The sequence below is a fragment of the Cibotium barometz genome, chromosome 4 (genome assembly GCF_041138505.1).
Source record: "Cibotium barometz isolate CiBa-2024 chromosome 4, ASM4113850v1, whole genome shotgun sequence".
Classification (NCBI taxonomy): domain Eukaryota; kingdom Viridiplantae; phylum Streptophyta; class Polypodiopsida; order Cyatheales; family Cibotiaceae; genus Cibotium; species Cibotium barometz.
The window spans coordinates 48354628-48378309 of NC_141049.1; the positions used below are offsets into that span (position 1 = coordinate 48354628).

The following is a 23682-nucleotide window of genomic DNA, read 5'->3' on the forward strand; positions in this document are numbered from 1 at the left end:
TTGCTTGGCTTTTCTACTCACTCTCTACCTTCCTTGTGCTCCATGGCACCACATTTCTCAACGTGCACTCATTCCAATCAGATTGGAAGGCATGGTCTTAATTACGATGCTAGGTGGCCGTGGAGCAGGAGTGAGCATAGCCACCAAAGACATGCAGTGAAGATACCCTAAAACCTTAAAAAATTGTACTAAAATTAGACGATGGCAATTTAGGTGTACATGAAAGAATTGATGGCAATTTAGGTGTACATGAAAGAATTTTGAAGGAAGTGGTGTGGCCTAGCCTACTAGTATACGTTTGATATTGTTGACTTTACTTACAATGTATTATGTGCCAAATGATGTTAATCCACGATTGGGAGAGATGACATCTACCTCAAACTCCGTGTAAGTAACCTTAGGGTTTGTGCTAGGACATTGAAAATTTAAGTGCAAGGATTTTCATTAGCCGGGAAAATCAGGGAGTTTTTTTTTTTTGGCAAGGCCACAGTGCCAAGCACAGCCTTAAGTACTGAAGGGAGTTCTTCTGATCGGTACTTACACCTGAGAGGTGAATTATGGCTTTGATTAGGCTTATGTTTAGTGCGGGTCTATGCTTTTAATCAAGGCTTAATTGATAGGATTAGTTTCGATTATGGGCAATTTTTTTTTGTGTGGATCATTTCAGCAGAGAATGAAGACAGCGGCCTCTCGAAAGCACGCACGAGAGCGCGCTTTCGCTTGCTTGGCAGCGGTCATCTTGCCTTGCCTGTGGCCACATCTCTTCGAGCCTCTTGGCAGGCACATGCCCTCCCTCTTCTCGGTAAATCCAAGCTTCCAATTGGATCCCGGGGTTATTTTGTTTTTCAAAAAATTTCCCCTTATGTTCTCTCTTTTATTGGCTGATTTTGTTGTTCAGTTTTCAGTTTTAAAAAAAAGTTAATTGCATAAAGTTTATGGAGCTAATTTCTTTTTGCTTGCCCACCCCATTCCAGCCTATTTGGTAGCCCAGGTTTTTCCTTTTAATGGGCACCACCTCTGTATAGGCACTAAACCATTAGCTAGGCTGTAGAAGGGAGGAAATGCCCGTAATCGACTCTCTGAGAATCCAACCTTCCCAACTGGAGCTCCCAAACCCTCTTATTCACTGATCATATGTTTTCTTTGAATCACAAGGGGTTGATTGCTGTCCTTGGCCTAATGCATTTGCGCCAAGAGTGAAATGGCATTGTCAAAAATGCTCCTGCCTTGCATAAACCAGTTCTGTGTTCTGTAAAACTGGCTGAAGTCTCAAACTGACTGTCTAGGTTAGGACCAAGATCTTCTCTCAAACAGTTGCAAGGGAGGGAATCAGTCTCCACTGGGTGACCAAGATCTTCTCTCTCTCTTCAGGGATAATCTGCCTCCATTGTCTAGATTACGACCTGGTAAACAGTTGCAAGCTCTCCTGTGGGTAATGACCAAAATCTTTTCCCCCTCTTTTGAGATAAAGAGTCTCAACTGGTTGAGCAGGATATTATCTCCCCCCTGCCCCCCCCTCTCCCCCCCCTCGCCCCCCAAATTGTCTTCATTGGTTCATGTAAGCAACATGTTATCCACATAAAGGATGCTCACCACTAAATCCTCCTTGTCTTCTTGGCATAGAGGGTACTCTCTGTTGGACTGTTTTAAAAGCCGTGGCTGACCAAGTATGCATGATTTTTCTCATACCGAGCTCTAGTGTCTCTGATATATTTGTGTGCCTTAGTGCATTTGACATTTCATGTCTAAGAGTATATTTCAATTCTACCTCTCCATTTCATGTTAGTTGTGACCGATGAGTGCTTGATCGTTCATTCTTTATATATTTTTTAAACCAAATTTGTTAACCAGGTTCTATACTTTTTTAAATCTCTATATAACTAAAGCATGTATTCTCATGTGCATCATACCATAGTTGTATCATACACGTATCATCTCATACTGCATCTATATATACCTGACCACCTTGTAGGTGAATTATAAACTTGCAAGTCATTTATAATATATAGCTAATTGAAAAAGTGGACGTACTCAAAAGTACTTATCCCCATGCGTGTTTTGCGTACTTGTAGCTCACAAAATTGCATTTAGCCGCCTTGTCATCTAGCTTGGACCTTTGTTGCTATGGCACATGTGCATATGCCGAACAACCAAAGACCCTCATGTAGTCCACTTTGGGCGTCCTATTGTATGGCAGGACACTTGTATTTTGTCACATCCATTGATGACTATTCGAGGTTTGCATGGATGTATCTCTTGAAGGCAAAATTTGAGGTGTTTATTGATAAGGTTGCACAATGCAGAAGCAAAAAATAGGAGAGAGAGAGAGAGAGAGAGAGAGAGAGAGAGAGAGAGAGAGAGAAATGAAATGATATATTAACGTCCTCAAAAGGCCAAAATGACCTATGAGACCAAAAAGGTTACAACAATTGGTGGATCTGATACAATGTCTGTGTAAGAAAAGCTAAAACAACTAAACAACTAACTGAAACTGAAACAACAACTATGAGGAAAAGTAAGGTACTAGGAGCTCCTAATGGATAGCATCTGGGAAGGAAAACTCTAGCAACAAAGGTAAGCATCATATACATCACTATCCAAAGATGTCTCTCATCGGTCGATGGCGGATATCCTCAATGTCCTCCATGGTGAGTACTCTGACTGAACGTCTCCCATGCCGTGCTAGTATGGTCCTGATCCTCTGTTGTAGTCTCCGCCGGTGTCGAGATGGACCTCTCATCTTGGGGCGCCTGGACCGCCCCAGCTCTATAGCCCGATCAATCAGTGTACCTCTGGTGCGGCTATACTCTAGGGCTAGCGCTGCAATGCCTGCTGGCCTGACTGCTCAATCTCTGGTCGAAAGAAGTCTGTAATCTGCCTCTGTAGGTGTCTCTCCCTCTCTGATCCCCTCCCTCTTAAGAGACCCTCTCTATGTCTACGTAGCTCCAGCAAGTATAATCCGAGGCATCTCTGATCCTGGTATCTCATGACTCTGGAAAGTGGTCCGAAACCCTCTCTGAACAGGCAGTGAAAACGGCCTCGTATCTCATAATATACTGGACAGTGACATATGTAATGTAACTCTGTCTCTGGCTCCATCTGGCACAACTGACAAATCCTGGCCTCCGTTGGTACTCCTCTGAATCTGCCAGTCTCAATCTTTAGCTGGTGTGAGGATGTGAGCATCTGACCAATAGCACACCGTACCCTATGAGAAAGATGAGTATCCATGTAGTTGGGTCTAATCACAAACCCATCCTCCATGAGCTGGAGAAGATGATCTCTATAGAAAGCCATCTTCGTACCAAGCTCGTGTCGGCTGTATCCATGTCCTCCTAGTGTCCAGCTGAGTCAAGTCCTGCCTGATAAGTCTGGTAATCTCTGTCCGTGTGAGAGAGAGGGAGGGTGCATCCAGGGAGTACTGAAATGGAGGTAGCCTGTCCATACTAAAGCCATGCAGTTGGAACCAAGCTGTCATCTGTGCATACCAACATGATCCATCTCCGTGTGATGCCAACTGTCGTGAAGACTCCAGGGCTAAGCGAGCATATCTGTCTCTAGGGAGAGCCCAAGTGCTATGTATAAAGGAGACTGATCGAGTGAGTGCCTCTACTACCAATGGGGGGGCAGCCATCTCTGCACGGATAATATCATGTGGTACGGAGGCCTTGGCCCTAATCATCCGGGAAATCATAGAAACCAAGGGCCTCTCCATACATCTCCATCCATCAGTGCTACCAGCTCGGCCGTGGTGATCCACTGAGGGTCCCCATATCTCCACTCCATACAGCATGGCTGAAGTGACCAAAGTGTCAAAGAGCCAGAGCTTTGTTCGAGGTTCCTGAAACTGAACCTGCGAACACATCCTCTCTAGTCTTCCCAGTGCTGCATAAGCTCTGGTCAATATGGTCTCCGCTGCTCTCCTCAAGAAAAATAGTGGGCCACTAAAAACCACACCAAGGTAAGTATATGCATTTGTATACTCCAGTCTCCTGACCATATGTAAAGGTGGGTGCTGACCTCCTAACCCACTGTGCTGTGGTGTTAAACACCATCACCTTGGTTTTACCAAGGTTAACAGACAATCCACTGTCCTGTGCAAACGTGTGCAATGCATCCAAATGACGCTGCATACCCTCTGGAGAATCTGAGATCAACACAATATCATCAGCATACAATAACAACGGAATCCATGTCCCTGCTAGCTATGCTCCTCTGTCACCCTCCCGCTCTACATAGTCCGAAACCTCATCCACATACATCCCAAATAAGGTGGGAGAAAGGGGGCAACCTTGTTTCACCCCAATAGTGTAGTGAACCATCTCAGATATACCCTGAGTAGTACGTACCTACCCCACAACTGTGTATAAAGCCATGATTCCCCAAATCAGCTCTGTGGGCAATGAACATCTTTATTATAGCATGAGGCTTTACAATGGCAATGGGTGAGCATATGTGCATGTGAATGGAATTGATACAAGTGATGAGGGAAGAGGACTTTATATAGGGAGGTATGTGCTTGCGACTGCCCTCAAGGAGCTCTGGCCGACACCAGCCCACGACCTATAAATCCCCACGACTAGAGAAAATACAAGTGTCTAATAAAAGACTTGTTCCCACACAACACACTGAGATGCACAAATTGTAACGCCTCCTCTGCAGCTTATAGTGTGCAAAAGTCTAAAGAAGATAAGTTGATGAAGATGCCATCAAGGACCCGACCTAGAAAAAAACCAGAAAAAAGGGAAAATATAAGGGTGGCCAGCCCACAATCAAGTGCCATAAAAAGAGAACAAATATGGACAGCATGCAGGGATGAAATGCTAACACTCCCTCTTAGCATTGGATGCTTAACAAACTCCAAGAAGCCGAAGGTGAGGAGCCAAGGAAGCGTGAGACACTGGCTTAGTGTGAACAAGTCTGTTGCATTCTGTGTTGAAGGACAATACTCCAAATGCAAATCTCCCGCAAGAACCCGCCCACAAACATAGTGATACTGGATCTCAATGTGTTTCGTACTAGCATGAAACACAGGGTTCTTGGCGATTGCGGTGCAACTCTGATTGTCACACCAAAGAAGAGTAGATCCAGTAGGAGGAAAGCCAAGTTCTCCGAATAATCTCTGTAGCCAAATCGCCTCACATGCAGCATAGCAAGCTGTCGGATACTCTGCCTTTGTAGAGAAAAGTGCCACAGTAGGCTACTTTTGATTGCTCCATGAAATGGCTCTCAACCCAAGTGAGAACACAACCAGTGGTTGAACGCCGAGTATTTGCATCTCCAGCCCAGTCTGTCCATCCAAGAAGAGTGCACCCTTGGCCATAAAAGATGCCAAAATCCAAAGTACCACCTCAAGTACCGAAGCACCCTCATAGCGCATCGCCAAGCTGTTGACGGGGCTTGGGTATGAAAGTTCAAAGAACTCAATAAGCTAATTGTGAAACTAGTTCAATCGGGAGTAGGTCAACCATACCAAACATCCGACAAGAACCCGATATTGTCCCAAATCAATTCCTGGAGAAGTATCAAGAAGAGAAAGCTTCTCAGTAGCATCCATAGAAGAAGATACTGGTCTATACCCAGTCATTTGAAATGTGTCAAGAATCTCCTGTGCGTACTTCTGCTGAGAAAAGAAAATACCCTAAGGTGTCTGCCAATTCTCAAAGCCAAGAAAGTAATGTAGAAGGCCAAGATCCGTCATCTCAAACTCTTGCTCCAAAGCATCCATGACTGAACGGATCCTCACAGAATAAGAACCTGCAAAAATGAGGTCATCAACATAGACCACAATGATAACAACTAACCCCTCTTAAGGAGGATATAAAGATTCGAATTGCATGAGAGCGGTGTAAGCCAAGCTTTTGAAAGAACTCATCAATCTGTTGGTACCAAGCCCACGTAGCCTGCTTCAGACCGTACAAGGTTTTCTTCAGCTAATACACGTGGTCCTGTCTTTGTGGAATCTCAAATCTCGGTGGTTGATCAACATACACTTCCTGTGTTCAGGAAAGTTGACTTGACATCCATCTGGAACTATGATGTCCTGCAAGAACGTTGCGAATGGTAAGTCATCCGAGCCGTGAGAGCCAAGGTCTCATCGAAGTCGGCTGAGGGCGTTGAGCATAGCCCTTGGCAACCAACCTCGCATTGTGCTTGTCCAAGCTGCCATTAGCTTTATACTTCGTTTTGAAGATCTACCGCACACCCATCACCTTACGCTGTGGCCTCGGCACCAAAATCCAAGTGCCATTCCATTCTATAGAATCTAGCTCTGCCTGCATGCACGATGCCATGCCTCATGTGAAAGAGCCTCGTCCACAGAAATGGGATTAGAAGGACCATGAATAATAGAGAACATAAGAGCATAGTTAACAAAAAAGTTGCCTCCATGAGTTTGTTTCCTTGCAACTTTGGAAGTTCGCTTGAGAGTACCAAGCGGAGGGGTAGAATGGAGCTCTCTCAACCCAAAATCACACTGCCATCTACCCACCAGTTTGCTTGAGCTCTTTGGAGGAGGAGCATGATCATCATCATCTGAATGAGAATTCGCGTGTTGAGGTGTAACAGAAGCAGGGGGAGGAGGAGGAGGAGGAGGCGGAGAAGGAGGTGGAGGAGGTAGAGCGATACTCCTTGGGCACATGTACATATGCTGAAGAGCCAAATACCCGCAAATGAACAAGAGGGCTTCTCACCATGGAAAGCCTCATATGGAGTTTTATATTGGAGAGTAGTTGTAGGAGACCTGCTCTATATATAGACAGCAGTAGAAGCCGCCTCAGCTTAGAAATGTCGAGGTAAAGAGGAGTGCTCAAGCATAGCACGGGACATCTCCATGATAGTCCAATTCTTCCTCTCTGCAACTCCATTCTGTGATGGAGAGTATTCTGTAGTTAGCTGTCTCCAAATGCTCGATCCTTGCAATACTACTGAAACTCTTGGAATGTAAACTCACCCCCTCTGTCAGTCTTGAGAACCTTGATCAAAGAACTGATCGCTTTCTCCACCTGAGTCCTCCAATCACGAAAGTGCTGAAAAACCTCATCCTTGGTCTTCAAGAAGAAAATCCAAGTATATTTGGAGAAGTCATCCACCATCACAGGCATGTACAACTCCTTACTCAAAGACGCAGTACTCATCGGACCACACAAGTTTGCATGAACAAGAGCAAGTGATGTCGAAGATTTGTGTCGCCTCCTTTGGAAAGGTGGCTCGGTGCACAATGTATGGTAAAAGGCAAGAGGTTACCTCGTAAATTCTGGATGGAAGCAATTATGTGTGCATGTCACATTTGGAAGCTCTGGGAGTCTTCTTTTAGCCCTAAACACCTGTGTGGAATAGCATGCTGTCCTTGCTGTATCCCACAAATGTGCATTTTAAAGCCTTGTCATCAAGCTTGGTACGGTGTTGCTCATGCACAAGAGCATAAGCCAAATACCCAAACACCTTGATCAACTTTAGGCTTCCTTTCAAACCAAGCCTCATAAGGCGTGATTGTCTTCAATGCCTTGGTTGGACATATGTAGCACACACAACAGCTTCCATACATATGTAGCACACACAACAGCTTCCATCCAGAACTTGTCGGGCAATTCTGTGCCTTAACCATGAATCATGCCATCTCCATAAGAGATGCATTTTTCCTCTTAGCCACACCGTTTTGCTGAGGTTTGTATGGCACCGTGCACTGATGCTTTATGCCTCTTTCCAATAAATAAGCATTGAAAACATATGACATGACCCCCCCCCCCCCCCCCCCCCCCCGCGGCCCCCTCGGGTGCCCCGCAGGCAGTCCCAACCTGTATGTAGGACACCATCTTCATAAATCTTTGCAAACTGGATGACATCGTCCAAAATTTTGCAAGTGTTGTTCCTCACTTGAAGCTTATGGTCTGGGGACAATCCCCGCATAAAGAAACCACTACTGTTAGAATGCACAGCGGAAATGAAGACAACTGCTGTAGAGAGCAATACACAAATGAAAGAGAGAGAGAAGCTGTGTAACTTTGCTATATACACCAATAAAATCCCGGAAGTACACAAGATGGAGTGTGGGGGCAAGGGACCATTTTATATGGCCCCTGGCTACTGGTCGGCCAGCCCATAAATAGGCCAATAGCAGCTTGGCTGCTCACGATTGCCACCTGGACAACTCACGACCAGCAAATACCTGGTTGGCCAAGTGCATGCAGTCGGCCAAGACTACAGGACACAAGTTGGGCAGAAAAGACATAGTCGGCCAGCATTTGGGCCCTGGGGCAACCGCCAGCCCATCCACTCCTCCAGAAAAATTGGAAAAAACACGGAGAGTGAGGAAAAATGGGAAGACACTAAATACAGGCGAGCACATCCACAATAGAGGTTATGACATAGTGTATAGATAGGAGATGACTGCTAACACCCCCTCTCAGCTCCTGGATGTGGAACCAACCCCAGTGAGCTGGAGTGCCGCCGGAGCATAGCCTGAGGTAGAGACTTCGTGAAGAGGTCTGCCGCATTGTCCTCCGTCGAACAATAAAGAGGCAAGATGTCACCAGCCAAGATCTTCTCACGAACAAAGTGATATTGTATCTCTATGTGCTTGGTCTGGGCATGGAAGACCGGGTTTCGAGCAATAGCGATACAGCTCTGGTTATCGCACTGAATGACCGTGGGCTCCTTCTGTGGAAACCCAATCTCGCCAAGCAACCTCCGCAGTGTCACGTGCATCCCGCACTTGGATGCCACGTAGACATTTTTATACAGAAGGTGCAGGACCTGGGATGGTGAATTGGTCCCATGTGAGCCCAGTCCGGGACGAGTCAGCCAGGGATCCATCTCAGTCGTCCGAGGTGAAGTGTGCATTGTCCTGCACATGAGTCCAAGGTCAGATGTGCACTGTCCTGCACATGAAACAGTGCCAGTCCGCGCTGTGAGTCTCCCTCTAGAATGACGACAGTGGTTCTGTGTATCTGGTATGGTACCGGATGCCAGATCACTGAGTAGATAGTGGTTAGGACAAGGGGCCAGCCCATAGGGCTACCCCGGATCTTAGTGTGGGCATGGGAATGGTGTGGAACCACCCCCATGAGGGCCAAGAAGGCCCAAGCTGAACCCACCAGCCATGGAGGGGCTGTAGGACAGCCCTAGGGCAAAGATAAGGCTATTTCCAGGAGCTTACAGCCTTTATATGGCTGTAGGGCATGTATGGGGCAGCCCATACAGGCTGCCCAGCCCTGGGATTGTGGACAAAAGATGTGTCCAGCCCTTCAGAAGCAGGCGCCTGATGACCAGCCAACCAGGAAGAGATGCACAGAATTTATGGGAATTTTTCCAGCATTTAATGGGATTTTTCAGCATTAAATGCTGAATTTCCAATCGTGGGACATTTCTGGGCTGGCCGACTGCCTTTATGCTGGCCGACTGCTCCTGATGGGGTAGTATAAATAGAAGTGCCCATAATCCCAATCATCCATCTCATCATTCACCAAGTGCTCAAGCAAACCAAGGGGCCAAGATAGCCAAGGGCTTGCTAACGCAAAGGGGTGAAGGATTCAGGTCAAGGGCAAGATTTTCCAGCCAAGAAAAGGTCCAAGATTGTTGTATTTTCTTTCAGATTTTCTCATCATTCTAATAAAGCAAATACACCATCCGTGGTGGGGACCCTACAGAGGGTAATTGGGACCCAATACTGTGTCCTCTCCATCTCTCTCTCTCTCTCTCTCTCTCTCTCTCTCTCTCTCTCTCTCTTTTCTGCACTTCTCCTTTCAAGTGTTGTGCGTTAATTTCCGTCGCGAAAAGAGTGCTGAATTCTGAGTTTTGAAGGTACTGATCTTTCTTCGAAGCTTCTGCATATTACAGTGGTATCAGAGCCTACTTCAAGGACAAAGATTTAGCAAAGAAAACCAGAAAATTTTTCTCGCTCGTGTGGTTGGTTTTTAGATGCCGGTGGACTACCCCTTTCGGAGTGACTCCTGTCCCTCGAAGGACGGTTGGTTTTTAGCCTCCGGAAGCCTCCGGAAGTCTCCCACACAGATAGTGGATGGTCAGATTGCGTCTTGGAAAGGAATTGCATTTTCCTGCTATGGCGAGCTTCGGCGACGAGAGAGACCCAGAACCATGGGACCAGAGTGCACCAAGCGGCCTAGCTAGGGCACCCGGCTTGAGTGTCACAGACATGTTCCAGCAGATGATGCGAGCACTCGCAGAACAGACAGCCAAGTTGGATGATTAGAAGGCGCGGATCTTGGCTCTGGAGGAGCGTACCCGCTCTCAAGCGTCGCGTTTTCCATCTCCTCCTCCCTCTCCTTCCGTATCCCAGATACCAGATCCTCGTCACTCACAGGGACCCTCTCGCGGGGTCACAGCCGCCGCAGCCAAGCTCCTTGCTTGAGTTGCAGATGCGTGCGACAACGAGAAGACGACGCCATGCGACATGTGGAACACGAGCGTTACCTCAGAGCTTTGGACGCCAGATTGACACCGGCGGTGCCCTCGAATCATTTTCCCGAGAAAATGAATTTCAGTAAGTATAATGGTAAACTCGATCCCACAACTCTTTATTCATGGTTACATCAATTTGAAGCTTACTTTGCCGCAGTGAGGAAAACAGATACTGACAGAGTGATCTTAGCCAGTTGGTACTTGGAAGGTGAGGCCATTCCTTGGTGGACTCAGTGGGCTCATGCCCACACCAGAGCAGGTATGGTAGCTTATGTGTGGGACGAGTTCGTCCGCGACCTTAAGCAGCGGTTTCTACCGCCCCACTACCTTGAGTGACTCGAAGACAAGTTCAGGGGAGCGTGTCAGAACGCGCAACCAGTCCTTCAGTTTGCCAATAAAATTTCGACCTTATGTCTGCAATTAGGCTTATCTGATACGGACAAGAAAGGGCAGTTTTTGTATGGCCTGGACACGCAAATCCAATGGGAGGTGCGTATGTTTAGGCCAGCCACCTTTGAGGATGCACTCTCGCTTGCGCAGAGTGCAGAAATGAAACACAATGGTGGCAAGCCCAAGACTTCCTTGCCGGCTTCTCCCAGGGCTAACGGGGCAAAAGCCAGAACCAGACGGGGTCTTCCCCAGGACAGAGCCCGGGAGCCTCTGGCTCCAAGAACTCGAACAATGCGTCTAAGCTTACTCCAGACCAGAAAGCGGAGGCAAGCAAGACAGGTGGCAAGTTGAGTGTTGAGGAGCTTTCTTAGTACAAGAAGGAGGGTAGATGTTTCTTTTGTCATACAAAAGGACATACTTCTCGGGATTGTCCGAAGAAGCCTCCAAAGGCCGCCGCCGCCTCCACAGCTTCCGTGGTGAGCTCAGCTCCCACATAGACCCCAACGGCTAACCCTAGTTCTTCAAACCCCGGTGCTTCAGTTGGAGCAATTATTAGCCGGGAGCTCGAAGATAAGCAGAAGGGCGCCCATGACCAGGAGTATGAGCGCAACGATTTGCTCAAGTCCTTTGGCTACATAGGTCGCCAGAGTCGTTGTCTTGTTTGACAGCGGCAGCACGGAGGATGTGGTCACGGAACAGGCCGCTAGGCATGCCCGTTTCGAGCTGACTCCGATGGAGAAACAGGTTGAGGGTTTTAGCACAGGTATGACAACGAGCGTCAAGTATGAAGCTCTAGGTGCTAAGTTAGTGATTCAGGGCATAGAGTTTGTGCGTGACTTTATGGTTGCCCCTCTTGTAGGAGCAGACATAATTTTGGGTATCCAGTGGTTTCACAAGTTTCTTCCTGATGTCAAGTGGGACAAGCACATGTTCCAGATCAATCGGAATGTGTCAAACACCCCGGTGATCATTAAGTGTGAGCCAGGTATTCCGAACTTTCCGCTCATAAGCCACTTGCAGGCTAAGCGAGCAGTCAGGAAAGGCGCACAGTGTGCAATGATTTACATCTAGACAGCCCAGACGGTGGCCAGTGCTTCCGAGAAGTACTCGGTTCTCCATGAAAAGTTCCAGAAGATTTTTCTTCGGGACAGCCTCCCTCCCCAGCTCCCCCCGTCCGGACCGGAGGATCACAGGATTGACCTCCTACCAGGCTCGGAACCCTCGAGCAAGTTTTCATATCGCCTTTCTAAGGCAATGGAATCGGAGTTGGACCGCCAACTCCAAGAATTGTTGCAAGAAGCTGGCTTCATCCGCCCCAGCGTGTTGCCATTTGCAGCATCGATCTTGTTTGTCAAGAAGAAAGATGGGTCTTCCCGGTTGTGTGTCAATTATCGTGCACTCAACAAGCTGACTATCAAGAGCAGATTCCCAATGCCTCGAATTGACTATATTCTCGAGAGGCTGAATGGAGCAAAGGTGTTCTCAAAACTGGATTTAAAGAGTGGGTACCACCAGGTACGGATTGTCGAGGGGGACATCCCCAAGACAGCCTTCCGTACAGAACGGGCCCACTATGAATTTGTGGTCATGCCATTTGGTTTGACGAACGCCCCAGCTACATTTAACCGCATGATGATGCATATTTTCCGGGAGTTGATTGGAAAGCGTGTGTTCATATTTCTGGACGACATACTCATATTTTCAGCTACAGTTGAGCAGCATGACATTGATGTGGAGAAGGTCCTTAAGTTGTTGGAAAGCAACGAGCTCTACGTCAATGAAAAGAAGTCAGAATTTTATCTGTTCCAGGTGCATTACTTGGGATATATAATTAGTGCTGAAGGCATTCGACTTGATCCGGCTAAAGTGGCCGAGATTGTTAACTGGGAAGTACCTCAGACAGCTTATGACATTAGATCATTTGTGGGTATATGCCAGGCATATTCTACCTACATCGACAAGTTTTCTGATCTCTCGGCAGATCTCACGGACCTGCTAAAGGGAGTGAAAACAAAAAGGCAAAAGATTTGAATGACTCCACAAGCGTTGGAGGCATTCCAGAACCTCAAGGTGGCTTTATCAGAAGCGCCTTGCTTAGCCCTTGCCTCGTGGGATGAACCATTTCAAGTGATCATCGATGCGAGTAACATCGCAATTGGAGGTGTATTGCAACAGAATGGTCATCCAGTAGCTTACATGTCTCGTAAGTTACTGCCCGTTGAGAAGAACTACTCAGTCTATGATCGTGAACTCCTCTAGCAATAATACAGGCCTTGAAACATTGGAAACATTTCCTGTATGGCCGTGATTTCGAGGTTCGCGCACTGACCATCAGGCATTGCACTGGATTCAGACGATGCCAAGTGCACAGTGGAGTGATCGACAACACCGCTGGAGTCAGATATTCCAGCAGTTCGGTGGTATGATTGAGTACCTTCCAGGAAAGGCCAATCCAGTGGCCGATGCTTTGAGCAGGAAGGGACAAGTATCTACGATTTAGACCACTAGACTTGACCTTGTTGGTACAGGACTAGAGGACATGAAGCACACGTACGCGGATTCCGAGGAATTCGGTACTCAGTGGGAACAGGCATTGGATGCCACAAGACCATGCCATTTTCTGATACGCGATGGTTGGCTTTTGTACAAAGGCCGACTATGTGTCATGAAGTCATTCCGGGCAGCTCTTCTCCATGATGCCCATGACGCCATTACAGGTGGTCACAGGGGCATGAATTCGACTCTGGAGAAATTAGAACGGCAATACTATTGGCCAAAGATGAGGCGTGATGTGTTTACGTATGTACAACGCTGTGACATTTGTCAAAAGGTGAAAGCTCCTCGTGGAAAGAAGATAGGGTTGTTACAGCCCTTGCCAATTCCTGAGGGTCCTTTCCAGGACATTTCGATGGACTTTGTCACAAATCTGCCTCCCAGTCCGAGTAAGCGTAATACGCAGTGCTTAACTATTGTTGATAGGTTTAGCAAATTTGTTATGCTTATTCCTTGCAGGGCCAATGTGACCGCCGAGGATGTTGTCCAGTTATTCATTCGGCATTGGTACCCGATTGGCGGGATTCCTAGAACCATAGTGTCAGACCGAGATGCCAAGTTTACCAGTCATTTTTGGAGGGCATTGTTTGATAATTTTGGTACTAAGCTGAATTTTTCCAGTGCATTCCACCCACAGAGAGATGGCCAGACAGAGATATACAACCAGTTGGCCTTTGATGTGCTGAAGTGTTATGTCCACGATCAGCAAGGTAAGTGGGAATGGTTTTTGCCTTTAGTTCAAGCTGTTTTGAATGCAAGGTAAGTGGGAATCGTTTTTGCCTTTAGTTCAAGCTGTTTTGAATGACTCTTTTTCTTCAGCTATTGGTAGGACTCCATATGAGGCAGCGTTTGGAAGACCTTTCCAGTCGTTGTTAACCAGGACTTCGTCTTCAGTACTGGAGGCGAACAGAGTGACAGAATCTTACCAGGAGATTTTAGAGTCAGTAAAGGACAGATTGGCTAAAGCACAAGAGATCTACACTCGACAGGCCACTAAAGACCGAAGGGATATGAAGTTTTCGGAAGGAGATTGGGTTTATCTTCGGATTATGAAGCAAAGATTGAAACAGGTGGGCAAGCGATGCCCAAAGTTGTCTTTCAGGAGCGTCGGACCTTTCCCCATCCGGAGAAAGATTAATGAGGTGTCTATGCAGTTAAAGCTACCTCCGAGTTGGACTATGCACAATGTATTTCATGTCAGTTGGTTAAAGCCATATACAGGTCCACCCCCTTCAGAGGTCAAAGACGAAGCGGAACCAGACATTGTTGATGAAGTAGAAGTAATGGTTCCAGGATAGATCCTTCTGCACCATTTCAAGCATGGCTCAGGCCGAAGACTACGACAGTTCCTCACGAAGTTTCAGGACCGAGGAACCCATGAAGCGATATGGCTCGACAAAGAGTTCTTCGAAGACTATCCGGCGTTATTGACGGATTATTTGGAGGCTATGCAGCTTCCGTCAAGTTAAGCAGAAGGGGATGTCACGTGCATCCCGCACTTGGATGCCACGTAGACATTTCTGTACAGAAGGTGCAGGACCTGGGATGGTGAATTGGTCCCATGTGAGCCCAGTCCGGGACGAGTCAGCCAGGGATCCATCTCAGTCGTTCGAGGTGAAGTGTGCATTGTCCTGCACATGAGTCCAAGGTGAGATGTGCACCGTCCTGCACATGAAACAGTGCCAGTCCGCGTTGTGAGTCTCCCTCTAGAATGATGACAGTGGTTCTGTGTATCTGGTATGGTACCGGATGCCAGATCACTGAGTAGATAGTGGTTAGGACAAGGGGCCAGCCCATAGGGCTACCCCGGATCTTAGTGTGGGCATGGGAATGGTGTGGAACCACCCCCATGAAGGCCAGGAAGGCCCAGGCTGAACCCACCAGCCATGGAGGGGCTGTAGGACAGCCCTAGGGCAAAGATGAGGCTATTTCCAGGAGCTTACAGCCTTTATATGGCTGTAGGGCATGTTTGGGGCAGCCCATACAGGCTGCCCAGCCCTGGGATTGTGGACAAAAGATGTGTCCAGCCCTTCAGAAGCAGGCGCCTGATGACCAGCCAACCAGGAAGAGATGCACAGAATTTATGGGAATTTTTCCAGCATTTAATGGGATTTTTCAGCATTAAATGCTGAATTTCCAATCGTGGGACATTTCTGGGCTGGCCGACTGCCTTTATGCTGGCCGACTGCTCCTGATGGGGTAGTATAAATAGAAGTGCCTTTATGCTGGCCGACTGCTCCTGATGGGGTAGTAAAAATAGAAGTGCCCATAATCCCAATCATCCATCTCATCATTCACCAAGTGCTCAAGCAAACCAAGGGGCCAAGACAGCCAAGGGCTTGCTAACGCAAAGGGGTGAAGGATTCAGGTCAAGGGCAGGATTTTCCAGCCATTAAAAGGTCCAAGATTGCTGTATTTTCTTTCAGATTTTCTCATCATTCTAATAAAGCAAATACACCATCCGTGGTGGGGACCCTACAGAGGGTAATTGGGACCCAATACTGTGTCCTCTCCATCTCTCTCTCTCTCTCTCTCTCTCTATTTTCTGCACTTCTCCTTTCAAGTGTTGTGCGTTAATTTCCGTCGCGAAAAGAGTGCTGAATTTTGAGTTTTGAAGTTACCGATCTTTCTCCGAAGCTTTCGCATAGCCACACAACCTCGCAAGCAGCACCACAAGCAACCCGGTACTCGGCCTCTGTAGACAAGGCAATAGTTGGTTGCCTCTTGCTGCTCCATGAAACAGCTCTTGAGTCGAGGGTAAAACTGTAGCCTGATGTAGATCTCCTCGTGTGGTCTGGATCTCCTCCCCAATTTGAGTTACTCCAACCTTGGAGTCGAACTCGTTCCTTCGTTTTACCTCTAGTGGTGTAGAAGAGTCCAAGATCCTTCATACCCTGCAGATACCGCAAGATCCACTATCCTGCGTCCCAATGAGACTTCAACGGCATCTGCATAAACGAGCTCAACAGCCCCACTTGAAAGCTTAAGTCCAATCTGGTGTTCAGCAACCAAATCAATGAACCAACCAGCTTCCGGTACAGAGAGGCATCAATTGGCTCACATGGATCATTAACTGTAAGTTTCGTGTTCGGGTCCATCAGTGATGTGATAGGCTTGCAGTTCTCCATCCCAAAGGCCTCAAGCAACTCATGGACATACCGCTGCTGAGAGACAAAGAACCCCCTCTGGGTCTGCCAGATCTCCAATCCCAAGAAGAAGTGCAGTAAGCCTAAATTGGTCATCTCAAACTCCTTTGACAAGGCAGCCTTCGTCACTGCAATGTGCTCCATATGACTGCCAGTGAGAATGAGGTCATCCACATAAAGGATGATCAACGTGACCATGCCGCGTTCCCGAAAGAGATATAGTTTAGGATCTGTAACCGATATTTGAAATCCAATCCGTAGGAAGAAGGAATCAATCTTCTGATTCCAAGCCCTGGGAGCCTGCTTAAGACCATACAAGGCCTTCCGCAACTTGTAAACCATCCCCTTTGATCCTGGAACCTCAAAGCCTGGAGGCTGCTCAACATACACATCCTCCTGTAGGTCACCATTAAGGAACGTAGATTTCACATCCATTTGAAACAACATACACCTCCTCCTGTAGGTCACCATTAAGGAACGTAGATTTCACATCCATCTGAAATACGGGCCACTGCTGAGAAGAGGCAAGGGCAAGAACGGTCCTAAGCGTGGTCATCCTCGCTGTCGGTGCAAAGGTATTCTCATAGTTGATGCTAGGCTGTTGAGCCTAACCCTTAGCCACAAGTCTGGCTTTGTGTTTGTCCACCGACCCATCCGACGTATACTTGGTCTTAAAGACCCACTTGACACCAATGACAGACCGTTTTGACGGCCTCTGAACCAACACCCAAGTGTTAGTTTACCAGTAAAAGCTCCGCTGAATGACTTTTGTCATGAACTCTATGCGATCTTTGAGGTCCGTCCTCTGTGGTCCATTCGGAGGAAAGCTCCGTGACACCTGACTCCCGAAGGGTATCTACCAACCACTTGGGTACTCGAACAGAGCGCGGAGCCTCTTGCTGCTACGGGGGCTTATCTCCAACTGCGGGCTCAACCTCCTCAACTGACTGAGGCTGTCCAGCTGGAACAAATCGACTGGGAATCATCATCAAAATCATCTGGGTCTCCAAGAAGTGGCGGCTCATCAACAGTGGAAATTGGAACATGCTCATCAAAAACCAAATCTCTACTGACGACGACCTTGTTCCTTTCTGGATCATATAACCTATATCCCTTGGAAAGAGAGTTATATCCCACAAAGACAAGCTTTTGGGACTTTGAGTCGAGCTTCCCCCTCTGCTTCTTTGGAATGTGAACATATGCATCACTCCCAAACACACGGAAATGGGAGACATCTGGTTTCTTGCCAAAATACACCTCAAAGGGAGTCATGTTCGATACTGAAGTCGTCGGAGAACGGTTGACGATATGGACAGCCGTAGTCAGTCCTGTTCTTTCGCTCAACTACTCCATTCTTAGAAGGTGAACTTGTATTGGCTAGCTCCCGCTTGATGCCATGTTCCGCACAAAACTGCATGAATGCATTGGAAGAAAACTCTCCTCCTTTGTCAGCCCTGAGAGTCTTTATCTGCAAGCCGGACTCTTTCTCCACCATCACATGCCACTCTTTGAACTGAGCAAAAGCTTGGTCCTTCTGTGAAAGAAAATAAACCCAAGAGAATCTGCTACAATCATCATCAAGCAGCATGAAGTACAAAGAACCTCCCAAGGGTGGCGTCTGCATAGGTCCACACTATGGGCACCATGAAACTCGTTTCGGTGGCTTTGAAACTTGTTTCACATTTCAGTGTTGAAACGTTTCATGTGCACATTGAAACCATATGGTTTCATGTGGGGAAAAAGGTTGTGATTTTGTGTGCTTTTTAGCTTTTATAATTCTTTCTCTTTCCTTCTTTCATCCTATTTGTTCTTTTCTCTTCTCTTTTGTATGTCTTCTTTGTTTATTGATGACAAATATGCTAATATCATCTTATAACTATTGGCTAGTACCTTCACATTTTATGTATATGATCGTTTCGGTCCAACGTTTCATTGTCCACCTACTTGGTGTTGAAACGTTTTGTTCCAAAATAAATTGTTTTAGCATCGTTTCGTTTCGATAGTGAAACGTTTCGCAGTGCACACAAGTCAATGTGTACCAACTCCAAAGGTTTCAAAGCTTGCCTGGAAGTCTGCTTTGGAAAAGATTCCCTGTGTTGCTTACCACGAATGCAAGAACTACAGCGTCCTTGCGTGTTGCCAACATCTGGCAAGCCAACCACCATCTGGTCTCGGAAAGCTCGCCACAACGCATTCACAGTTAAGTGGCCAAACCGAAAGTGCCACAAATCACCAATTTGAGAACCTGTCAAGGAGGAGAGTGCTGAGAGTTTGTATATACCATTCTCTACTCCGCCTTCCCAAACAACCTGGCCAGTCTCGCGGTCCCGTAGAGCAACAAAATGCTCCTCAAACTCCACCCGGAAGCCAGTCTTGCAAACCTCATGCACTAACAACAGATGAAAACCAAGTGTGGGGACGTAAAGAACACAAGAGGAATGCTTTCCCCTTTGCCATCGGGAATGATCTCCATCCGGCCCTCACTGTGAATCGGTATGGTGGAATTGTCGCCAATGAAAATGCAACTTGACTGCTGTTTCAGATCCTGAAAGAAGTCATGGGAAGGAGTCATTTGCCTGGAAGCACCACTATCAAGAATCCATTCCCGAGTATCCTTGGCAGTGAAGCCAGCTGCCTCCTCGCTCGAAGAGGATGAAACATCGGTATCCAACATCTCCAAGTGCACAAAGGCTGGAGTCTTTGTAGCTGAAGCTAAAGAATCAGCACTTTTCCCAGTCCGCTTGGGACCTTCCTTCAATAGTGGCCTCCTTTCTTGCCACAATCATTACAGGTCCTCTTGGCCTTCAGTTTCTCAGGAGACTTCTCCGATGAAGACTTCCCTTTGTCCTTGTTGTTGTTGTTACGGCCTTTCGACCGCTGGCCAGTCAAGGCCTCAGAATCTCCGCCCTGTGGAGGGTTCGTAAATCGCTCTTCATAGTCCAAGACCATTGGCACAAGCTCCTCCGATGTGATGGTGCTGAGCTTGCCATTGGTGATCAAAGAGGAGTAAAATACTGAGTACTGAGAGGACAAATGTGACAACAACGTTATGGCCATATCCTCTGACGATATCTCTTTCCTGGCCTGGAGAACTCCTGCTAAAGAGCCTGCAACTTGTTGATCTGCTCTTGCATCGTCAACGACTTTGCAGGATTCATCACCCGCATTTGAACTTCCAAGGAGATCCTCTTCATGGGTGATACCCTGTTGTAGAGAGAAGCCAAATGCTGCCAAATCCCTCTGGCCAGTGTCATATGCTTTATGTGATTGATCACCTGTGGTGTGCAATTTAGGAAGATGAAGGAACGGACGCGGGCATTAACACAATCCCATAACTGTGCCTGTGCCTCCCGTTCCTTTTGTATAGAGGGTAACTCCCCATCTTCCAACTCCGGCTGTGGAACCCCAACAACAATGAAATCAACCAAGTCATAGGACTCCAAAACAGACTCCATCATTACCTTCCATATGCCGTAGTTGTTCCCGTCCAACTGTCAGTCCACCGGGAACGTGGGGAGTGTCGGGATCTTCACGTGCTTCTCAGCCATCTCAAGCAAATCTACCATCTCAAGGGTTCACAAGGTCTTGTGAAGGGAGGGTGGGTGGGAAAGAAGAAGAGGCTGCAAATAAAATGCAAAGTGGCTCTCCAACGGTGATGGCCGCCTTCTACTTGATCTCCAAGTCCCGTACAGCCCAAACAGTCTCCAATCAGCACCTCAAATCAGCAAACCCTCGACGTCCCACTGTCTCCAAGCTTCAACCCACCTGGGGCTCTGATACCATGTCAGAATGCACGGCAGAAATGAAGACAACTGCTGTAGAGAGCAATACACAGATGAAAGAGAGAGAGAAGCTGTGTAACTCTGCTATATACACCAATAAAATCCCAGAAATACACAAGATGGAGTGTGTGGGCAAGGGGCCATTTTATATGGCCCCTAGCTGCTGGTTGGCCAGCCCCCATAAACAGGCCGACAGCACTGGCTGCTCACGACTGCCACCTGGACAACTCACGACCAGCAAATACCTGGTCGGCCAGGTGCATGCAGTCGGCCAAGATTGCAGGACACACAAGTCAGGCAGAAAAGACACAGTCGGCCAGCATCTGGGGCAGCCGACAGCCCATCCACTCCTCCAGAAAAATAGGAAAAAATACGAAGAGTGAGGAAAAATGGGAAGACACTAAATACCGGCGGGCACACCCACAACAGAGGCCCTGACATAGTGTACAGATAGGAGATGACTGCTAACAACTACATCCATATGTGTTGCTTTTGCATGTAACTCCTAAACTTGTGCAAGTACATGTCGAAAGACATGGATTCAATATCCAGCTCTGTAAATCTGGATACCATGTTATACTCATCCTCCTGCTGGAGGAACTCATCACTGAACATCTCCTCGAAATCAGCCCACACTAGGCTTGTTCCGCAGCTCTCTCCACCATGACAAAGCTTTCCCTTTCAAGAGGCCTTGTACCATCTGTATCTTCTGAGCATCCTGGAGGGGATGGAATTCAAAATGAATATTCAGCCATGCAGCAACTATCTGTTCTCTCCTTCTTCTCTCCTGAAAAGGCCTCGGGGGTAAAGAAAGGAGGTGCTGAAACTGCTCTTGCAGGTGCGAGAGTACTCGCAACCGCCTTTTGTAGGATGACAATTTGCTGATGCAAAGTAGAAATCTCCTTCCAGAGAGTGGCTCCTTCAGTCCTATCTGTGCTTGAAGATCGTGCATCTCACTGTCAAAATATGCTTTGTCAACAACTTCTGTGTCTTCCTCCTCGGTGCCCCCTTGGGTCTTTTCATGGTCAGGCACTCCCCTATCCTTGCGTTCCCGATCATGATCAGAGAGATCATCGGTGAAAGTGTCACATGCACTATGCACTCAGTGCATGGTGCCAAGATGGCTCATCATCAACAGTGCAACAGTTGTACAGTATTAGAACCCCGTAGGATGATATTTGTCGTACGCCGTGACCCCATTGTACATCCTCAGTCCAGGATAAGTCACGCACGAGCTACGTAGGTCATTCCTCAGCCTCAGCGGGTCGGTCAGTCAGTCAGTCAAGTCCCTTAACCCACTTGGAGAGAATCATTCATGCATGTAGAGTCAGTAGAAGCCTTAGGGTTTGCATTAGAAAGCACTCTGCATCCTGCATAATATGCATTTATATGCCTGTGCATCATTTAGAACATCCCAGAAGCCTTAGGGAATTTACTAGGATTTATATGGTATTTTTCTCATATTTTTTGGTATTTATTTAGCATTTATTGTCATTTATAAATATAAACTTTATTAAATAAATGACCAGCCAACTTGACCAACCTCTAGTTAGTATAAATAGGCTTGCATAGGGCTTAGTTTCTCATTCAGTCTTCAGTGTGCTAAGAGCTTTCCTCCTCAGTCCTAGGAGTTCCCTTGCCTTCAGCACTAGACTAGTCTCATCCAGCCCTTGGAGAGCTTGAGTTTGCTTCAGCCAACCTTGGTTCTCCAACGCAAGCTATTCAGCAGTCCCTACAGCCATAAGCGCATCAGATCAGCCCCAATTCAGCATAAACACCTGCGTTTTCTGCATCATCCTAAATCAGCCCAAATCAGCCAGGACTGAACCGCCCTTCAGTCCAACCACACACACACACATGGTGCTTTTTTCCTTTTGCAGACATCTTGGCAGTCCGTCAGACAAGCTCAGGCCCTTCTTAGCCATGTTTTTTTTTTTTGCGGAATCGACCAAGAAAAACAGGGCCAGCCTCTGTGTGCTTTCCACCTCTGCTCACAGCCTGTGTGTATCCGCCTATCTCACCCCATGGGCCCCTTCTTCCTCTCCCCAGCTGCGTCTGCAGGCCATGTGTTACCTGCTGGCCGCCCTGATCTGGCCTGTCTTCACACCTGTGCAACACTCAACAGAATGCGCATGCTATATTCTGCACACCCTCTGTGCGGGCTAGAAAACAAGTCTACTGCTCACTCTCTGGCAAAACCCCTTTATTATACTTATGTATCAAACATAAGCAACGGGAAAGTACATAAGCATAAATTCACAAGGTAAGAGAGAAATGAGAGAAAACTTAGGGTTTCATGGGGTTCCTCTGCAATCTGCATATCCTCACTACACATAATCTTGAATTTTTCTCTTCCCTCAGAATCCACATACATCTTTGACAGCAACGACAAAAGCATACTTCTTTAGGAGACCACACAAAAGAAACAAGCTATGTGTTGAGAGAAATATGTGGGAATCTCGACATGAATTAAAACCATGAAAGACACGCAAACCTCAATAGACTTTGTGTTGGATTGGCTGTGATACCAAGTGGAACAAGCCCTCAAGACCTGTGCTGGCAAGAATCACCTAACAGAGTCCAACACAAGATTAGGGTTAACCAAACTCCCGCTACGGCGAATACGGGTGATAGAATCCTCCACAGACTGATCAGACTGGCTGGCCATAATGTATCTTACAGCTTTTCAGAAAGAAAAGAATTTTCCGTGCCCCGGAATCGCTATGTACCAGTTTCCCAAGTATGATACCGAATAGACTGCAAGGGTGCAATAGTGCCCCTACACAGACAGGAGGGCCACGAAGTCTTTCCGCACGCTCACTGCTGCTTAAACCAAAGGTAACCTCTTTCGAGGCGCGACAATAAGACGAGGGCTACCTCAGAATCCCAACCTTCTCTCACGGATAATGACTCCTTACAGCCATATCCAACATCATATTAGGCACAACTGTGTAGAAAGCCAGGCTCTGATACCAATGTAAATGGAAGGGGCAAGTGAACACGGAAAATCTAATCAATCATGAAATCTGAAAATACACATATGCATACCAGATAAAACAAGATGACAAAGCTGCATAGTACACCACACTAGGGGCCAGAAGATGGGCTGAACCCCCCCCCCCCTCCCCCTCTTTATGGTTAGATTACCAAAAAGGAGTCTGCTTCCAATACAACTTTGCAGGTGCCCAGGGTTCCCCAGTGGCTGCACCTAATTCTTCCAATACCATATGAAAACAAGAAAAACATCACAATATCTGAATTTGTTGTCAATTTCAGCACAAGTGAGCATTCCCGGCATCAAGCACATGCAGGATAACTATGGACAGCCCATAGCACTCCCACATCAGCCCGGGACAACTCAACATCATCATCTTCCTCCTGTCTGGCTCATA

General features: G+C 47.2%; 1 protein-coding gene across 3 annotated transcripts in view; it reads left to right on the forward strand.

Annotated features, from left to right (window-relative positions):
• Positions 1 to 323: 323 nt before the first annotated feature.
• Positions 324 to 23682, forward strand: part of LOC147639341 (O-fucosyltransferase 39-like) — a 60696-nt gene continuing 37337 nt past the window's right edge. The window contains exons 1-2 of one of the 3 annotated variants that reach the window (XM_086790202.1): positions 324 to 387; positions 668 to 802. In XM_086790202.1, coding sequence (XP_086646328.1) covers positions 674 to 802 — 129 coding nt within the window. In that variant the 5' untranslated portion in view covers positions 324 to 387; positions 668 to 673. The other 2 variants (XM_086790197.1, XM_086790209.1) reach the window with 2 other exon arrangements.